We start from the raw sequence: 16,999 nt of genomic DNA, 5'->3' as shown, positions 1-16,999 counted from the left end.
TTAGTCTATCTCCGGTTGAGCTACCTGTCGCATCGCCGAAGATGCCACGTGTATCTTAATTAACGCTGGATTGTGGCCTAAGTTAGACTGAAGAAGTTAAAGAGACATACACCGATTCATAAAAAAATAAGTAACTTAATTTACAAAACATTGTTTGCCATTCAAATCAGGTAAACCTCAAACCAAACACATTAAGACTATTTTAAACGAAATTTGTTATTTTATAACTGGGGAAAGTAATGTTCTGGTGTACTGTTTATTAAAGGGCGTAACAAACTGTAACAAAGTATAACCAACTTTAACAAATCAAATTTCGCAAACCCTTTCAAACTCAATAATATTTCCTACTTGCGTTTACCCGATTGCAGACAATGCGTTTACCCAATTGTAACATGGCGTTTTTTGGTGCTATATCAAAAGAAAGCTCTATCGCATGTATGAAAAAAATACAAAACGAAGACAAATGCGTTTACCCGTTTAGAACATAGCGGTTGTTGGTGTTATATCACAGTCAAACTCTTAAATTGCATCAGTTAGAAGGTTAAACACAATTTTGACAATACTTTTTTATGCAGCAAGGCGTTTTATGTACAGCTTTATTTCGTCTCAGTTCATGTAGGTTGGCAATAACCAAATCTTCACAACACCAAATATACCTTGAACCGCCTAAAACACATCAACTTACCTATAATGCGTCTAACCTACCTTTACCATCGGCCTTGTGCAAAACCATTACAAGCCAACTTAAAAATTAACAATTGAAAGCACTTACGTCATGATCAACAAGCAAAATAAACGTGATGTTTATTGGAGAAAATGTGCTCTGCACCAGTAAACATTTAATTCCACCTGTTTATGTGGGTGAGTATATTCAGTGTTTGACCAAAACTAATCAAAGACGACCCTACTGTAAACGTGGCACGTAATTCATGTGTATTCGTGGGGGAAAGATTAAAGCAGCTTAGCCGCGTAATAAAATATAGGGCGGGCTTCCTTGTGTCGGCGAGACCGAAAAACGCTGTTTTAGACAATGAGGCCGACACCAATAATTTCACCATTAATCGCTGCGTTATATAATTAAGGTTCGGATCAAGTCGTCGCTGATTGGTCAATCTCGGTCACGAGTTTTCTCTCGGTTTGGTAGTTTCGTGTTAATTGTTCGAAGCAGTGAGTTAGTGACCGTAATTAACCCACACCTTTCCCCCGAACCTACGTAACGCTTAGCTGTCGCTGAGGATGTGAAGGCCAATCAGCCGACAATTATCAAAATTAAACAGGTCCTTGCTGGTATATAAGACCCGGTGGTTGGATTGGAAGTCACAGAGCAACACAAGCTCACCAGCAAGAGAGACAACAGAAAGGAAAAGTTGCTTCAAAAGATCAGCATTGAAACCTATCGAAGTCAGTCTCAGTTTTTTGGCTACTTTTTGTTGCTAACATCAAGGCGATATCATAAGGCTTTTACGTTGTGGTTTTGTGAAGCTGATACACTAGCGTGTTGACTCCAGTATGAAGCTGACTGTAACCCACTTTTCACAGAGAAGCGTTGTGTAGCCAGGAAGTTGAAACTAGTTTTCATGCGAGTGGCCCGCCATTGGCAACAAAAATCGAGACTTGAGTCGGCAGAACAGCCAAAGCAACTTCATTTAACTGTGTATATTTCTTCACAGATTTGCATAAATCAGTATCAAATAAAAACGCGATGAAATTTCACGCAGCAATTCTTCTCTTTGCCTTTGCCTCCGCGGCTCAAGCCCTCCTCTACACTCCCGCAAACCTGACGATCACCGAACGCGCTTCTGGCGTCGCACTTGAATGGGACCTTGTCGAAGGAGCCAAAGAATATGTGGTGAGAATGTGTGCAAAGTTACAATCACAAAACTACGTTTCCAAAACTGTTTTATCTGCTAGAACCATTTGTGCAGCATTTTATCTGGCTTGAAGGCAAAATTAGTTGGATTATTTAACGTGATAAACTACAAATCGCCCAAGAAGCAATTCGCAACGATATCCAGTGTAACAGCCTTAACAAAATCTATTTTGTGGTCGTATTTTGCCACGTCATGATGACTAATCATGTTCTTTACAGATTACTCTCAACAACGGGCAAACTGAGACTGTGACCATGAACAAAGCTAACTTCGGTAGCCTCATGCCTTCCACTACATACACCGGTAGCTTGGTAGCCAGCGATGGCAACGAAACCCAAAGCGCCCCAAACACCTTCACCTTCACCACATGTAAGTACCACTAAGCCAATTTCATTAAGACTTTACACAAGTATAGCTAAAAGGTCCAACACTCTCGTACATAGCAATGGTTATTGGAGTGTTTTGTGTCTTTAACAAGTTTGAAGATTTTTACACACTCTTTTATCCCATCAGTGATCGGTAAAGTAACCGGAATCGTGGTCCGTGAAGTTACCACCACCTCATTCGACATCATGTGGCAACCCGTCAACAACTCGATCCAGTACGACATCCGTGTGACGTCAGAAGATGACGAATTGGGTACGTCATCACAAAAAAAAAACATTTCACACGAAAATAGAAATCGTTATAAGTCGCAAAGAAAGAAAACTAGAAAAAATAAAACATTTTACCGATGATGCTGTAAGGGCGAAATATATACATAATAAATTCATAAGGATGAATGACTGAATGTGTTCATAAATTTGAATAAATAGTTAAAACGTTTTGTGTTACTTTAGGTGGAATGAACATCATCCCAAGTGAGAACTCGGCTCTTATTACCGGACTTCAAGGCGTCACCTTCTACGACATCTTCATCACACCTGTCGGAATCGACGGCGACGGAGAAGAAACCATGATCAGGTAAGATCATTAGGTTCCGGGTTCGAATCCAACCAAACACTGTGTGCTCAATCTACGAGATATAAGACATAACGAAAAATATTTTGCAACGAAATTACCAGCTTAAAACGTTCAAACAATGCAATTCTCTTTCTCCACAAATGATCAAAAATTGAACTAAAGCGATTTGTAGCAATTTGTTTGAAACCAACTTTTAATTTGGTAAATTTTCAACAGACTGAGGACAGAGGGAACCGGTGTTCGTATTACCAACTGGTGGTCAGGTAGCTCAGGTATCTTCGGTGGAATCGGTATGATTTACAGGTCAGTGCCCATTTCAACAACCTTACAATGCTACAATGGTTTAACGAGGCCCAAGATGGGTTAAAACTTTTGAGAAACGATTTAACACAATTTACCACAAGAAATCTAGCAAAGCAATACGAAAAGTGGCCTAAAGTTTCCAACGCATGTTTGGCTCGGGCATGTTACAATTTCAAATCTAAGGTGTCAGCTACATCACACCACAACAATGCTAAATTGCTACAACTAAATTGAGTGGTAACAAAAACCAACAACAACTTTATTTGTTTATGCAGACCGGTCAACATTCCCAGTGGCGTCTACAAGATCGGTGTCCAACTCCCATGTGCCGTTCAATACATCAAGGTCAGTAGTTTCATAAACAGCAATGCATCGCGGCATAGAGATTTAGACTCCTTTAAGCAGTGACAATCACACAAAGCTTAAAAATCACTCCTCTAGGCTGTGCTTATTCGGGTTTCTAATACCGTCCACTTACTCACACACTGCACACTTTATGTCCTGTATTTTTACCCCGAGCTTACACTCAGGTCAAAGGAATGCGCATGTTTTCCAAGAATGCATGTTTTCTATCAGCAATATACCGTAACATAGATATTTAAAGCGAATTTTTTTCGGTTGGGACAATCGAAATACAGTTTGAAAGTTTGAGTTAATGTGATTATTTTTGATTCCGCCTTTTTTAACATCCCGCTTTGTCATTTTAGTTCTGGGGAGCTAAACAAGATATGGACCAATCCGACCCAGAAAATGGCTACTACGAGCTCGTACAATCCAAACCTTGGATGTTGAGGAAAACCGAAGTTGGAATGAACTTCATCTTCCAGGAAGAGATGTAAGTTAACGAATCGGTCCTTGACTATTTCTCGATGTTAGAGACAAATTAGAATACCTCAAAGTTTGTAACAAACCTTATCAGAAACAACGCATCAAAGTGGTTAAAAAGGAGCAACAACCTCCTAGTTATAAAACTTTATGCAGGCTAGGCTTTTAATACGTTTGCCAATACATGTTTCACTGTTTTCGGCCAATCCGGGAAACGTTTCAAATGAAACATGATTTTCACAGGACTTGTGACTTCGTCAATACCAGCATTGTTGTAAGATACGGAGATGAGGTCGGAAACCCAGGGGCTACACCACCAGGAACCACCAAAGGTAAGCAAATAAGCAAAGAAATTTTGAGCTAATGCTGTATTTTTCGAATCAACCAATATCTTTACATGAAAATTTTTTTATCAATCACAAATTAAAGCACTTTCAGCAATCACTTGTAAAGTATAGAGAGTAATATAGGCAAGTTGTTGGCGGTTTTGCTTTGTTTAAAGTAAAAAATTATTTTGCAATCCATAGAGATCGAAATTGACCAATACCAATGGCAGAACATTACCGAGGGAGTTGCCTTCGCCGCTGGGTGGTGCAAGTTCAGACTTGACAAAATGTTCCACGGTGTCAACTGGGTAAGCAGTAAAACCTTATCTCGCATTGAACACAAAATGCTGATCCAGTGTATTTTTAAAAATACAATATCCCAGGGATACTCAATTAGTTTTCTCAAAGGTCAAAGTACAGAAGTTTAAAAATTCCGAGGTCCCGACACTATTTTCAGAAATGCGAATGCAACATGTCTTAATTAAATTGATACAGAAATGTGCACAGCAAAAGTGTATGCAGTAATAATCAAAAGCGCGCCGAAGATCCACATCAACGGCTCAAAGGTCCAGATGTAGACCGCGGTCTGCCATTTGAGTAGCCCTGCTATATCCCAACACATGATTGTAACAATTTGTTTATGACGTACAGGGCGATGATGTCTTTAAGAACAAGACCATTGAGAAACCAGGCCCAGGAACATTCGTGCTCACCCTCAACACCGGACCAGGATGTCCAGGAGGTATCATGATCAAGGTACGTGGGGTTTAACTTTAAATGATTTCGTTGTAACCCAACACAAACGTTAACATAAGCTGTGAGAAATTCCTTCCACTCAAAGCTTACCATAATTTTGCATCCAAGGTAAACTCAATGCCTGGCCTAAAATTAACGACTGGATTCCATCACATGATATTCAACTTGTAGTCTAAGGCGCCTTTGTTTTGCAGCAACAATGGGGAATGACCTTGAAGGACACCACCACTATGCCAGGTGCCACAGACAACATGCTTTACTTCATTCAGGCAGATGACACCATGTGGCACAATGCCAAACCAGGTACGATCGAATTCCAAAAATAAGGGTCGTATAGTTTGAGGTTCAGAAACTTTTACCAGAAAATCTTATACCTTGGAAAACATAGTACATGACAATGCGTACTGCACACATAAAATTACTCCGCAATCAGCTGATATACACTACAAGCATCATTTAAAAAACAGGACACTTGACTCGATAACCCATATTTTTATCCGGTGTCCTTGCTGTTTGACGAAACCGTATGACAATGGCAATTTGATAAAGTGACAATGCGAACAAATTAGACTTGACTTGACTTGGAATACAATAGTATTTAATTTTCGCGCAGGTTTCATTTACGGTTACGACGCAACCGTTTGCGACAATCAGTTCACTTTCTCTGGTCAAGCCATGTTGGGTGGAGCCATCGTTGACGCGGTTATGGACGAACCCGACAAGGAAGTCTCTTTCTAAATCAACCACCAAACAACACAAGCACTTTTTTCAATAATTATCTGATATTTCATGATGTTAATGCACTCGACATTGGATAATAATTTTTTAATTCAAGGGTTCGCTTGGTTTAAGGCGATGATCATTTTTGCTTTGTGTGTTTTTTCGGCTAATGCTTGCTTTTTTGGCTGTTGTCTGTTTTTTTTTAAGCTAACTCGTGTTAAAATCTCCCATATACCCGAATATTTATAAAACATCAAAATATTAATAATATTGTGGGTAACAAATGCGAATATGTAACTAATAATAACAAAATCTTGTAACATTTGTTTTAAATAAAACGAATTTTGGCTGCCAAAGGGCAAAGAATGTTTCGCAAAAACATACCTGTTTAAAAATGATTGTTGATTGTTCCACCCTTTCGTTTCAAATTTAACACAATAGATCATAACCTTATCGTTGGTTATAAAGCCAAAACATCCAGTATGTGAACTTTAAATTTGTTTTTCTGAAAACTGAATTGTTTGCTTGCATTCTTTGCCCTCCAAATTTCACGTATGCTTACACAATATTGGTTAAAATGTGCCCTTTCTAATTATGCTTTCGCTTATTTCACCAATTTCAGGCCTAACCTATTTATTATCTGACGTTAACGTGTGCCAAAAATACGTACCAATAAACAAACCATTCGACAACGAAATTCTGTATGTTGGTGAAAAACAATCTCTCAGGTCAGAAAAAACTAAATAAAAACGGATGTTTACCACGGATAATACGCAGTTGGAGTTTAGTTGGCAACATCAAATGAAAAACATCAGGTGCTGATCTTATACAAATGGTTTCAAAGGTCATTTTTTTCGTCATCAAGGTCAAATTCAAACGTAATGTTATCGACAACCTATCATGAACTAAACCATCGCAAAACAAATCTGACGCCCTGAAGTAGGTGCAAACTGGCACGATCATAACAAACACATCCGCCACGAAAACCCATCTTATCTGCATGAAATCGTTTCAGCAAAGCCTCACGGGCGAGAGTAGCTCGGAGCGTTGTAACTCGGTTTAAGCAAAGACCAGTTTAATTGCACAAGATTTCCGCAGCGGTTTGTGTCAAAATACTATTTAAAGAGTTAAAACTTGACAGCGATAGATAAACGCGCTAACAGTTTAGAGTTTATTAGCAAGTGTCGCATCAGACATATATGCTACATATAAGACTAGATGAGTGAAAGTTGGTACCGATTAAAAATATGGATCATATTGAACGAGCGGTAGACTTCGTAAATGAGTTAGGACCCTCGTGAATATTTTAATCAAAGAGGCAAATTTGACCCGCTAAACAAAAAGCTGTCGGCAAATATGTTTAAACAAGAATTAGTTTGGTCAAATCTGTTGTACAAAAGTTGTAATTCAAAATCCATTCGTTTTAGTTTGTTGCAGCAGCACAGCGATCTACTTTATTATCACGTATTAGAGATCAGTGCGAAAATGAAAAGGACAGAAGCGTCATTTTTCATCGGACTTTTGGCTTGTTTCCTGCCGATAGCGTTCGGTAACTACGCGGCGCCCACGAATATTCATAGCAACGTGACGTCACGGTCAGTTTACGTCACGTGGGACCCAATTGATGACGTCACTGGCTACAAGGTACGCCATGCAAATAATTTTTTAATCGTCATACATTTTTTAAGTAGCATAATGAAAAAATACCAAAGAGCGGTTAGCTAGTAAAATCATTTCATTGCAAAAGCCGGTGTTATAAGTGTTATAATTAATCAGTGCAAAAATCAAGCTTCTTCTTAGGCCCGTGTCTGTTGTTACCATATTAGGAAATGTTGTTAATATTCCATCACTCTAAAGCTTAAGACAACTTTAATTGCGTCTTGTTTTTACACGTTACGACCTCTTTTAAAAGTCTTTAGGTAATTGAATTCAAGTTTACAAAATCGCCATTCGTTGATTTTATTTAGATTCGCTTAACGGACCCGGCTACAAACAACCAAATTCAGGCGGCAGAATCGCAGAGTGCAGAGGCGGCGTTTGCGGGTCTCATGGCTGACACCTTATACGAGGTTGGCATCAGAGGAAGCGACCTCAATGGAACTGACGGCGCAGAAGCCACGCACGAGTTTGTGACAAGTAAGCACAATACCCTGGTATATCTCTCGCTTGTCTTGTCTTTCGAATTGTTTCAATGTGAAAAATGAGTTTGGAATCAAGAAATTTAGAATAGCTTTACAAAGATTAAAATTCTCACTCCAGTAACGTAGTCATTTTAATATTTAAACATTCGTAAATACAATTGCTATTTACAAACCCATTTACTTGAGTTTAACCAGTAAATTTGAAATCAAAACATAACTACTGGCTACTGCAATTGCAACAAAACGTGTTTAAATTGTAGGTCTTCAACGCAGTTTTTGTGGTTAGTATATTTTAGCATTTACCAAAAATAATCGGGCGAAAAACAGGGCGACTTATCTCAATAAGAATCTTAGAAGCTTTCCGAATTATCAGAAAACCGGTTTGGTCGCCTCGAACCTCCGCAGGCGTTGCATGAGGAAATCACAACGCCATATTGGGCCTTAATTGCATAAGCATTTCATCTGCGGGTAATTAAACAAATAACAAACTAGCAGTAAGCAAACGAACATGGCAATGTATTTGCGAGTCTTCGACAGAATACAGAATATGAATTCCCCTGCAAATGGTTCCTTAAAACTGCAAAAATAATCACTTCTTTCGCCAACGTAGAAACATCGCAAAAATTGTGACTCTACCGCTTTGACAAGTTGACTTTCAACGTGTGCAATAAACCAAGTTATACATTACATTCTTATCACTCGCATGCGTACGATATGATAAGAGCAGTTTGTAGGCCACAACATACGCCGGTTTTGAGCTACGATTCGTAGAAAAAAAAACCATAAGCGGCTTCGAGCACAAATTGAAAAAGCAAACATGTTGAAGTGCTGTTGGGCGGCATAGAGATCATGCAGAATCAGTATATTTATTGCATGTTGTTTCTGCACGTGAATCTGCAGACCTAGCGGCACCTGAAGACATCACTGTATTCGAAGCGACCGCAGGCACCATAGAAATCGAGTGGAAAAGGACGAATGTGTCGTCATACGAGGTTCGCGTCACCACCGATGACGACGTCCCAATTGGTAAGTCGTAAGTGGGTTAGATTTGTCGAAACAAAATGCTGCGTGTGGCCGATAAACTTAAACTTCAGCGAAATCGACAATTGAGCTGTTTTACTATGTTTACATAAACTTAATAAGCTTTTCGATAGCCTGTAAAAACTTTGACCCGAGCTGATAAATCCTGTACATTTTTTAGAGGTTGATATAAGCAAGGACGATATATCAGCTTACATCGAGGGATTGGATACGATGACCTACTACAAGATTTACGTTCGGGCAATTTCCGACGATGGCCGTTCATCAGACGAAACATTATTAAGGTGTTTTGATTACTTTAAAACATTGGAGCCACACGACCACAAACATCTGACAATTATTACATTTTTAGAGTGAGAACTGATGGTTCGGGAATACGGGTAACCGACTGGTGGGAATCACCTCAAGGTGGACTGAAAGGAAAGGCAACAATCTTCAGGTAAATGTTCAATGTTACAGTTTTTCATCTGCTTCAGAATACACACAAACTTTTTAAATACTCTGTGGGCATACATACAGGCTCCCTGAGACACTGAGAGCAACATAAGATGTGCATGCTGTGGCCACACACCAGCTAATGTGCAGCATTAATTTTCACATGTCTGACCATATATACGCGCTCTCTGAGTACACTGAGGACCACTGTGGGCAACATTAGATATACAAGCTATGGCCATACACTAGTTTATGCACAGCATAGAAATTCATGTGTCTGGGCATACATACAGGCTCCTGAGTACACTGAGAGCAACATTAAATGTACACGCTGTGGCCACACACCATACTAAAAGCGTCATGTACCGGTGTTTCAACAAGTTGATCTTACGCGTCGGTAGATTAGGTTGAATTCGGCCACGAGTAGGCTATATGGCATATAGTATATGTCATTATTTTGTTTGTAGAATGTGTTCTGCATAAAGTTAATTTTTTTTCAAAAACATTAATTTTTACACAGACCTCTACAAATTCCTCCTGGCTTATATCGGATGAGGGTACACTTCCCATGTGCGGTTCAAAACTGGACGGTGAGTAGAAGAATAACTGACTCCGCAAAAACTCGGACCACATCTTCTGTTAATGTTAACATTGACAGAAACATTGATAATGTAGTCTTATCTTATATTAAACTAAAATTCCGAAACGACGATTTTCTTCGTTAGGCCTATGCAGGGATTCCTAACCGAGCAGGAATTTTAAAACTTGACGGAAAAATGTACTTTAATTTTTTACATGTGGTTTATAAATAAACACTTTAGCTCTGGGGATATAACTGTGACGTTTATCAAAGGCCCAATTTTAAATGATCTTGGTATGGTTCAGCGTTTACTACGTGGTATATTAGGTATGAATGAAAATGTTTTAAAATGATAAGAAAGGAATTTGTCAAAAAAGGTTGAGAACCACTGCTTTAAACTGAAGGTTGAGCAAATACCATTTATTTCGTTCCAGTTCTGGCACGTGCATATGGACGACGATGAATCGGATCCGGATGATGGTTTCTTTTTGCTCTTTCAAAATCAAACATGGCAATGGCGGAAAACTGAGATTGGTGTGGTTTTCAACTACGGCTTGGGCGCGTAAGTCTTAGCCGTGGTGGATCCTTTGCTCCTAGTTGGCTTTAAACCACGAGTTCTAAACGTTGTTGGTTCTAATCTCACCCCTGTTTTAGATATTCTTTGTGACAATTTTGCGTAAAACCCTACAAACTAAGTCACAAAATTGGCAAAGGCCAAAGCTGCAGTATAAATCAGTTCGCTGGCGGACATTACAAGAACGAGGAAATAAAATAAGTCCAACGTTATTTAGCAAAATTATGGACAGCTTAAACTTTTTTCAGTTCTAAACAATACTTATTTGATATGTGCAGCACTATTTTTTACACCTAGTGTCTCTTGACCCTTTGAAATTACAATCAACCGAAACATTATCACAGTCAAATCCGGTTAAACAAATTTGACAACCGGAAAATCCGCTTAATTGCATACATGGGCTCCAAACTCATGCTGTGGGTGAAATCACCGCCTAATCGCATAATCCGGTTAGAACAAAAAAAGCTTGACAAAGTGGCTGTGCATAGTAAACCCGATTCGCCGCTATTACGTATCGCCAGCAGGGACTTAATATAGTGACGAGTCAAAGTTTTCAAGTTTCATAACAAACGTAAAAAGAATTAAACTTCAAAAACTTTCCAGCGGTGCATGTATAGCAGTGAACGAAAATATCACGGTGGACTTTGGAGACGACTTGGCCCCGAAAGAAACTTCAAAGAAAACAGGCAAGTCAGAAAGCGTGTTTCTAGTCAGTGACGTAATTGTGTGACGTTGTTCGCTACGCAGACGTCAGGATCGAGCAAAACGAATGGAAATCATCATTGCGGGAAGAAGGAGAAGTGGCAGGGATGCTGAAACTGCGTCTCGACGATCTTTACCACGGAACTAACCACGTGAGTGACAATGTTGTAGAAGTAAACCAACATCCAATACTGTTGCGATCATGGGCGTCCGCAGGAAAACAAACAAACAGGGGAGGGCAATGTTATCGTCATATCGCCGCTCGAGAAACGGTATTTTAGAACAAATATCATCTGACAGTGCTACTCATTATTGACAATCCCAATGTAGCAAAGTAATACAGTAAACACAATATTAAGTATCACTGAAGTATGTGGTGGGTTGGCAAAATATTTCTCCCCTGCGGATGCCTATGGTTGCAATTACAACGAGATTATTAAACATGCCCAGTAGAGACCCTTGTACGTAGTAATTAGGCATTGTTCAAAAAGTTTTAACCCAATGATATTAACTTTAAAAAAATCAAGCCATCTCGAGGCTAAAACCGATCAAGGCTTCAAACCTTTTGGCGTCGATTTGCCGTGAAACCAAACAGTGGCTGGGCGATGTTCAACAGTTACGTCACGCAAAAACTACCTAGTTGCAAGCGAGAGTTGTCACGTGACTAGGTCCATACTGATACTCGGTCTATTCCTAATTAACGTTGGTGCAAACATATTTTAATTTCGCCCTTTACTGAAATTTTGTTTCCAGAACGACAAAAAAACTGAAACATCGATACAGAAGCCTCTGCCTGGTAGTTACGTTATTGCGGTAGATGCCGGAGAAGGTTGTCAAGGTGGACTCGCAATAAAGGTAAAATGTAATTGAAAACCTTAATTATCCGAAAACATTGAGTTTTCCACTCGTTTCTGAACTTAGTTGGGTTTAACAATACGGCAAAAGAGGCGAAAGTAAAGACCCTCATATCAGAAAATGGAAATAAAGTGATTAGGGGAGCTTGTAAAGAGGTTTGGTAGTGGTTGAAAAATAACATAAAAAGCTAAAAAAGCACTGCTCTAAAGAAAACAGTCCATTGAAACACGGGAGTGTTGTTAAATAAACCGAAAAATCATTTCTCTACAACTTCCTAAAGTTCACAATGATTTAAGCATCTCATTTGCAGGTTTGGTGGGGAATGACCCGTAAAGACACACAGTACTTAGAGGAACACAAAGTCAACGTCCATTACTTCACACAGAAGAAAACTGGAGATTGGACCAATAACCAGCCAGGTAACAGAAGCTGGCCTTACCAAAATCTACTAACAAACATTACAAAAATAGGCTATTGCTGCCAGGCATAATGTATCCGTGTGTGTTTTGCACTTTGTCGCTATATAAGAGTTTTGTCCTGCAAGTTATGTCATTATCCTGATGAAGGCGTCTTGTATAGGACGTTGAAACGTCGATTATTTATAATAAAACTGCTGGATGAACAACACTTGGTTAAACATTACAAAGGCCAGCAAAAAAACACCTATAAGCGCTTCGATAAACTTAGTCCTCCTAATTTCATATATCAGAACTATTGATACAAATGTATGCTTGTTTGTGTTTTAGGTCTTTTGTACAGTTATGATCCTGCAATCTGTCCAAGCCGCAGCAACATAACTAGCTACATTCTTGAAGACAGCAAGTTTGTGGACAGTGTTTATGGAAGTTATGATTATACCCTGTAGAGTAAACCAGCACATAAAACTCTTGGCCTGAAAAGCTGATGTGCAAAGATATATTGTAAAGACAGTAAATGTGTATAGAATGTACTCTAATAAAAAATCAACAACGCAAGTCAAGTGAAATGTATTCTATCCATTGCATGAAAACCTTGCAGCATACCTAGTGCTCTAAATAGTTTAACTTAAAAAATAACTATAAAAACAGGGTAGTTCCGTTTTGCTAACAAGTGAACCATATGTGTTGTTACAGTGTATGCAGCATTACCACTTTGTAGTCAACATTTGTTATATAACCTGTTTTATGAGTCAAGAAAAACACAAAATTAATAAAAAGTTTAAATACCACTAAAAACAAGAAAAGAGAATGACAGTAAAACCCAAAAATATTGTTAGTAAACTACATAAACCAATAATATTTCCTTTCTATCTTCTGAATATTTGCAATCTAAAAACTACAGTAAAAACTGCTTACAGTGCATCTATAGCTTACTATAACCTAACCTAACTAGCCTTTTTAAATCATGTACACACATCAGGTAAAGATATAAAACGGTTTATTTTAGAGGAACTTACGACACTTTTTTCCCTGTATGGGTATTTTCATCGGGCGATATATTGCATTTCACTCTATGTCCTCGCTTTTAAGGACAGCTTTGAAGTCGAAAGGGATATATTCAGTGAAACTGCTGATCGATACACTTTTTAACAAATCTTTGGTTTTACTGAGCGTTCTTGCTTGCAACAAATTTTCCAAAATAAAAAGGATGTTTCTTTCAAGATTTTCTACAGGGTTGTCAAGCTAAAAAACAAAAAATAAAATTTTATGGTCAAAGCAACTGCTGAAAAGCTGACATAATTTTTTGACTGTTTTTTGGAGATGCACTTTTTCATTCACAACTAACTTTCTGATGGGCAAGCAATAAAAATGGCACTATGCAAAATTGCAAGTTGGTAATAACTAGAGATGTACCGAATATTCGGTTTGCCGAATTTATTCGGCCGAATCAGCCACTTTTGCAAAGATTCGGTTTCGGCCGAATAATTTGTTGCGATTCGGCCGAAACCGAATCTTTTACGAACGCATATTTAAAGCGTTAAACGTGTCTTTTCTGCTTAGTACCAACGAAAATCGCGCCAAGCATTATCTTTTTTTACACATTATCGTTTTATCACTGCAGACAAGTAATCAGTAATTCATTGTCGGGTTGGCAATCATGCTTGAGGCAATTTTAAACCCCACAGAACTAAAATAGGGGCTAAACACAACCATTCTGCACTAATTGCCTGGTAGATAAACATATATTTTCATGTCAAACGCATAGCGTACGACTTCGCGTGACGTCATAAATGATTCGGTTGATTCGGCCGAATTTATTCGGCAAAACCACCGAATATTCGGTTTCGGCCGAATCGAAATTTTGCCGATTCGGTACATCACTAGTAATAACTACATTGACATTCTTTATATTGATGCAGTATAAAATACAAGTCTTAGTTTCCAAAAGAACTGACCTGCCCAATGACTACCTTACACTCTGTGCCATCTGAGCCAACATTTGAGAAATTGGCTTCGTTTGCAAAAACTTTGAGCTGGTCGACAAAATCATCCAGCACAGTAGCTTGCTTTTTGTTGGGAAAGTTTTGACCAACCACTTTTTGCAATTCAGTATTTTTGGAAATTACATCAAAAAACTGCTTCGTGGAAATGTAATAGTCGCACTTTAATTTGTTTTGCATTATCTGTAATGGACAAAAAACAACATTGTTTAGTATCACATGCTGGTGTTGTCACACCAGTTGCATAACATAAAGCAAATAAAGGTAAAAATAAAGCAGATTTTTAGACCACTGATAGGTAGGCAAGCCAATTTACGTTAGTTATGTTTTGTCAGGGTTAAAAACATTTTGCAGTACTACAGATAAATCCTAAATCAAGTTAGTTACATGTGGTTTAAAAACTGTAACCTATCGCTGGTCTGAAAAATCATCCGCTTATTAGCAAAAAAAGGCTTGGAAAAATGGTTATATGGTTAACATGCTTCTTCTGTAAGTAGAATATAAAAACCTTCATGATAACTTCTCTGTCTCCAGCTGTATAGGCACCATTTTCCAAAGCCAAGTTCCGAAGTTTTTCATCATCAGTGAAAACACACACTTTGTTTTGATAATTCGTTGGATGTGGTAGTTGCTTTGTGAAAGTGTAATAAAACACTTTTTTCTGCAAATCAACAACATAACAGCTTTAATAAAAGGAACAGACCAATGTATTTTCTTTAATAAAAGGAACAGACCAATGTATTTTCATCTTGAAATAATTATTGAAAATCAGTTTAAACAAGTTTTATAAACAGAAAGTAAAAAGAGATATGGCACTAGAAAACTTACTGCCAGTTGCAAAACAAGACAGAGAACTAACCTAATACCTTATGCCTAATAGTTTATTTTACCCATATTTGTCCAAACAAGAGCACAATATATAAATAAACATCAGAAATGAAACAAGTTGCTTTTACCTTTTTGAAAAAATATAATTGTCACATTGGGTCTATTAAATACTGCTATAATATATGTATCTATTATATATAAATCGAACAAAGTAATAAATTCTTACCCTTTTTTTACCAGCTAGAACCTCACTGTGGTTTATTTTCATGACAATATGAGCTTTGGGATCAACGAAATCAAGAGCTGCAATATGTTTCAGATGCTCCAAAGCTTTGCGTAAACTGTAGGTTTCCGTAAGAAACTGGGAAACCACGTACACATCATCAGTTGGTTTCACAGTGCTTATCTCGTGAAGTTGATTGTATCTGAACTTTGCAAGTGGATCCAAATTCTTTTTGGTGCTAAACAAATATACACCAACATTTATTAGTTGACTATTGATTTATTGTTAGCTTAATTGGAACTGAAAAAAATACAAAACCTTCAAAAAATAGTTTTATTGTAAAATCGAAAAAAGGATACAAATTGTAAGCTGCAAACAATGTTAATCAATTAAATATTTTTTTTACTATAGTAGCAGCAAAGAAAAATACTTTCACATTTAAACTTTCCAAAGTATTTCATTCCAACATAATCAAACCATATAGTCAACATCACAACATAAATGGTACCTGGGTTCATAATACTTTCCCCCTCGGAAAAATGGTCTAAACTGACCACTGACATCATTTCTTATAATCTTTATTTCTTTGTTAAGTTTGTTTATCTTCCAGGCAAAAGAAAGACTGTCTTTATGTTGTTGGTGTGATGTCAAGGAAAAATACCGACCTAAAGGATATATAATAAATAAGTAATAAACTATAAGACATGATAAAGTACAGTAGGTATTAGAGCTGAATAATCGGTAAGGGAATACAAAAACTCATTCATGGATTAATGCGTGATATAATGTATTCCCATTACATGTTTTAATACATTCAAAAACGGATTTGTATTTAAATTTATTTTACTTCACTTAACGAGCATGGCAATACCTCCACACACTTTTTCCAGACAACATGCAGACGTTTGAAGACCAGGTCTAGACAACAATAATTTTCCGGACATCTTTTGCAACCGCTGTTACTTATTCATCGTGGAACGGCTACAAAAAGCAAAAAAATCACCATTTTTAACTTTATTACTTGATATTGTTACGCGCCAAAGCACAATCATGAAGAGTCATTCAACCGGAACAAATATATTTTGCGCAAGCGCTGCCAGAATTTACGAACAAATTACGATAAATTGAGTTTTGCAACTTCTTAACCGTTTCACATAAATATATTTTTTAGCATCTGCTGCTTTAATGTTTTTAGAGATAACTAAAATATTTATTAGTGCTTTTTCCCAATAATATTTTCAGCAAAGCAAAAATATTACAGTTCGATCATCCGATGTAATAAGTTGCCCATGCTGTCGAAAAATTTGGGCACGATTGCAAGTTTTTCTTATAGTAGTTTTAAGTAATTTTTTAGATATTTGCCCACCTACGTGGTCAGATAAACAGTAAATATTGATTTTTATGTCGCGTAAAAATGTTAATTTATTTGATTTTTTG

The 16,999-nt window shown here is 37.6% G+C and overlaps 3 protein-coding genes across 3 annotated transcripts; 2 read left to right on the top strand and 1 right to left on the bottom strand.

Moving 5' to 3' along the window:
• The first annotated feature begins 1,673 nt into the window (after positions 1-1,673).
• On the top strand, positions 1,674-6,461 carry LOC145239426 (uncharacterized). The gene is made up of 12 exons (XM_080102739.1): positions 1,674-1,849; positions 2,090-2,240; positions 2,385-2,510; positions 2,711-2,834; positions 3,051-3,137; positions 3,413-3,482; positions 3,845-3,972; positions 4,206-4,294; positions 4,490-4,596; positions 4,940-5,044; positions 5,239-5,347; positions 5,658-6,461. Exons 1-12 carry the CDS (start codon positions 1,703-1,705, stop codon positions 5,780-5,782), a joined length of 1,368 nt encoding a protein of 455 aa, XP_079958865.1. The 5' UTR covers positions 1,674-1,702; the 3' UTR covers positions 5,783-6,461.
• Positions 6,462-7,195: 734 nt separating this feature from the next.
• Positions 7,196-13,155, top strand: LOC145238931 (uncharacterized). Its single transcript, XM_080102219.1, has 12 exons — positions 7,196-7,408; positions 7,732-7,900; positions 8,806-8,931; positions 9,107-9,230; positions 9,299-9,385; positions 9,902-9,971; positions 10,396-10,523; positions 11,139-11,221; positions 11,283-11,389; positions 11,991-12,092; positions 12,403-12,511; positions 12,839-13,155. The coding sequence occupies exons 1-12, from the start codon at positions 7,250-7,252 to the stop codon at positions 12,955-12,957; spliced, it is 1,383 nt and encodes a 460-aa protein (XP_079958345.1). The 5' UTR covers positions 7,196-7,249; the 3' UTR covers positions 12,958-13,155.
• Positions 13,156-13,491: 336 nt separating this feature from the next.
• LOC145238933 (large ribosomal subunit protein uL1m-like) lies at positions 13,492-16,598 on the bottom strand. Its single transcript, XM_080102220.1, has 6 exons — positions 16,434-16,598; positions 16,071-16,227; positions 15,566-15,800; positions 15,020-15,172; positions 14,467-14,694; positions 13,492-13,753 (listed from the first exon to the last, which is right to left on the bottom strand). The coding sequence occupies exons 1-6, from the start codon at positions 16,504-16,506 to the stop codon at positions 13,577-13,579; spliced, it is 1,023 nt and encodes a 340-aa protein (XP_079958346.1). The 5' UTR covers positions 16,507-16,598; the 3' UTR covers positions 13,492-13,576.
• Positions 16,599-16,999: the final 401 nt, after the last annotated feature.

The sequence above is a fragment of the Phallusia mammillata genome, chromosome 7, assembly GCF_965637545.1.
Source record: "Phallusia mammillata chromosome 7, kaPhaMamm4.hap1.1, whole genome shotgun sequence".
Classification (NCBI taxonomy): domain Eukaryota; kingdom Metazoa; phylum Chordata; class Ascidiacea; order Phlebobranchia; family Ascidiidae; genus Phallusia; species Phallusia mammillata.
This window is presented reverse-complemented; position numbering and strand designations above follow the sequence as displayed.

What these genes read in the sequence shown, in the direction of transcription:
- LOC145239426 (XM_080102739.1), top strand. Translation starts at nt 1,703, where the DNA reads ATGAAATTTCACGCAGCAATTCTTCTCTTTGCCTTTGCCTCCGCGGCT. An exon ending in CACCTTCACCTTCACCACAT is followed by an intron (nt 2,241 to 2,384) that starts GTAAGTACCACT and finishes TTATCCCATCAG; the next exon opens with TGATCGGTAAAGTAACCGGA. An exon ending in GTGCCGTTCAATACATCAAG is followed by an intron (nt 3,483 to 3,844) that starts GTCAGTAGTTTC and finishes TTGTCATTTTAG; the next exon opens with TTCTGGGGAGCTAAACAAGA.
- LOC145238931 (XM_080102219.1), top strand. Translation starts at nt 7,250, where the DNA reads ATGAAAAGGACAGAAGCGTCATTTTTCATCGGACTTTTGGCTTGTTTC. An exon ending in GTGCGGTTCAAAACTGGACG is followed by an intron (nt 9,972 to 10,395) that starts GTGAGTAGAAGA and finishes ATTTCGTTCCAG; the next exon opens with TTCTGGCACGTGCATATGGA. An exon ending in TTTACCACGGAACTAACCAC is followed by an intron (nt 11,390 to 11,990) that starts GTGAGTGACAAT and finishes TTTTGTTTCCAG; the next exon opens with AACGACAAAAAAACTGAAAC.
- LOC145238933 (XM_080102220.1), bottom strand. Translation starts at nt 16,506, where the DNA reads ATGTCCGGAAAATTATTGTTGTCTAGACCTGGTCTTCAAACGTCTGCA. An exon ending in TCTGGAAAAAGTGTGTGGAG is followed by an intron (nt 16,228 to 16,433) that starts GTATTGCCATGC and finishes TATATCCTTTAG; the next exon opens with GTCGGTATTTTTCCTTGACA. An exon ending in GGAAAGTATTATGAACCCAG is followed by an intron (nt 15,801 to 16,070) that starts GTACCATTTATG and finishes ATATTTGTTTAG; the next exon opens with CACCAAAAAGAATTTGGATC.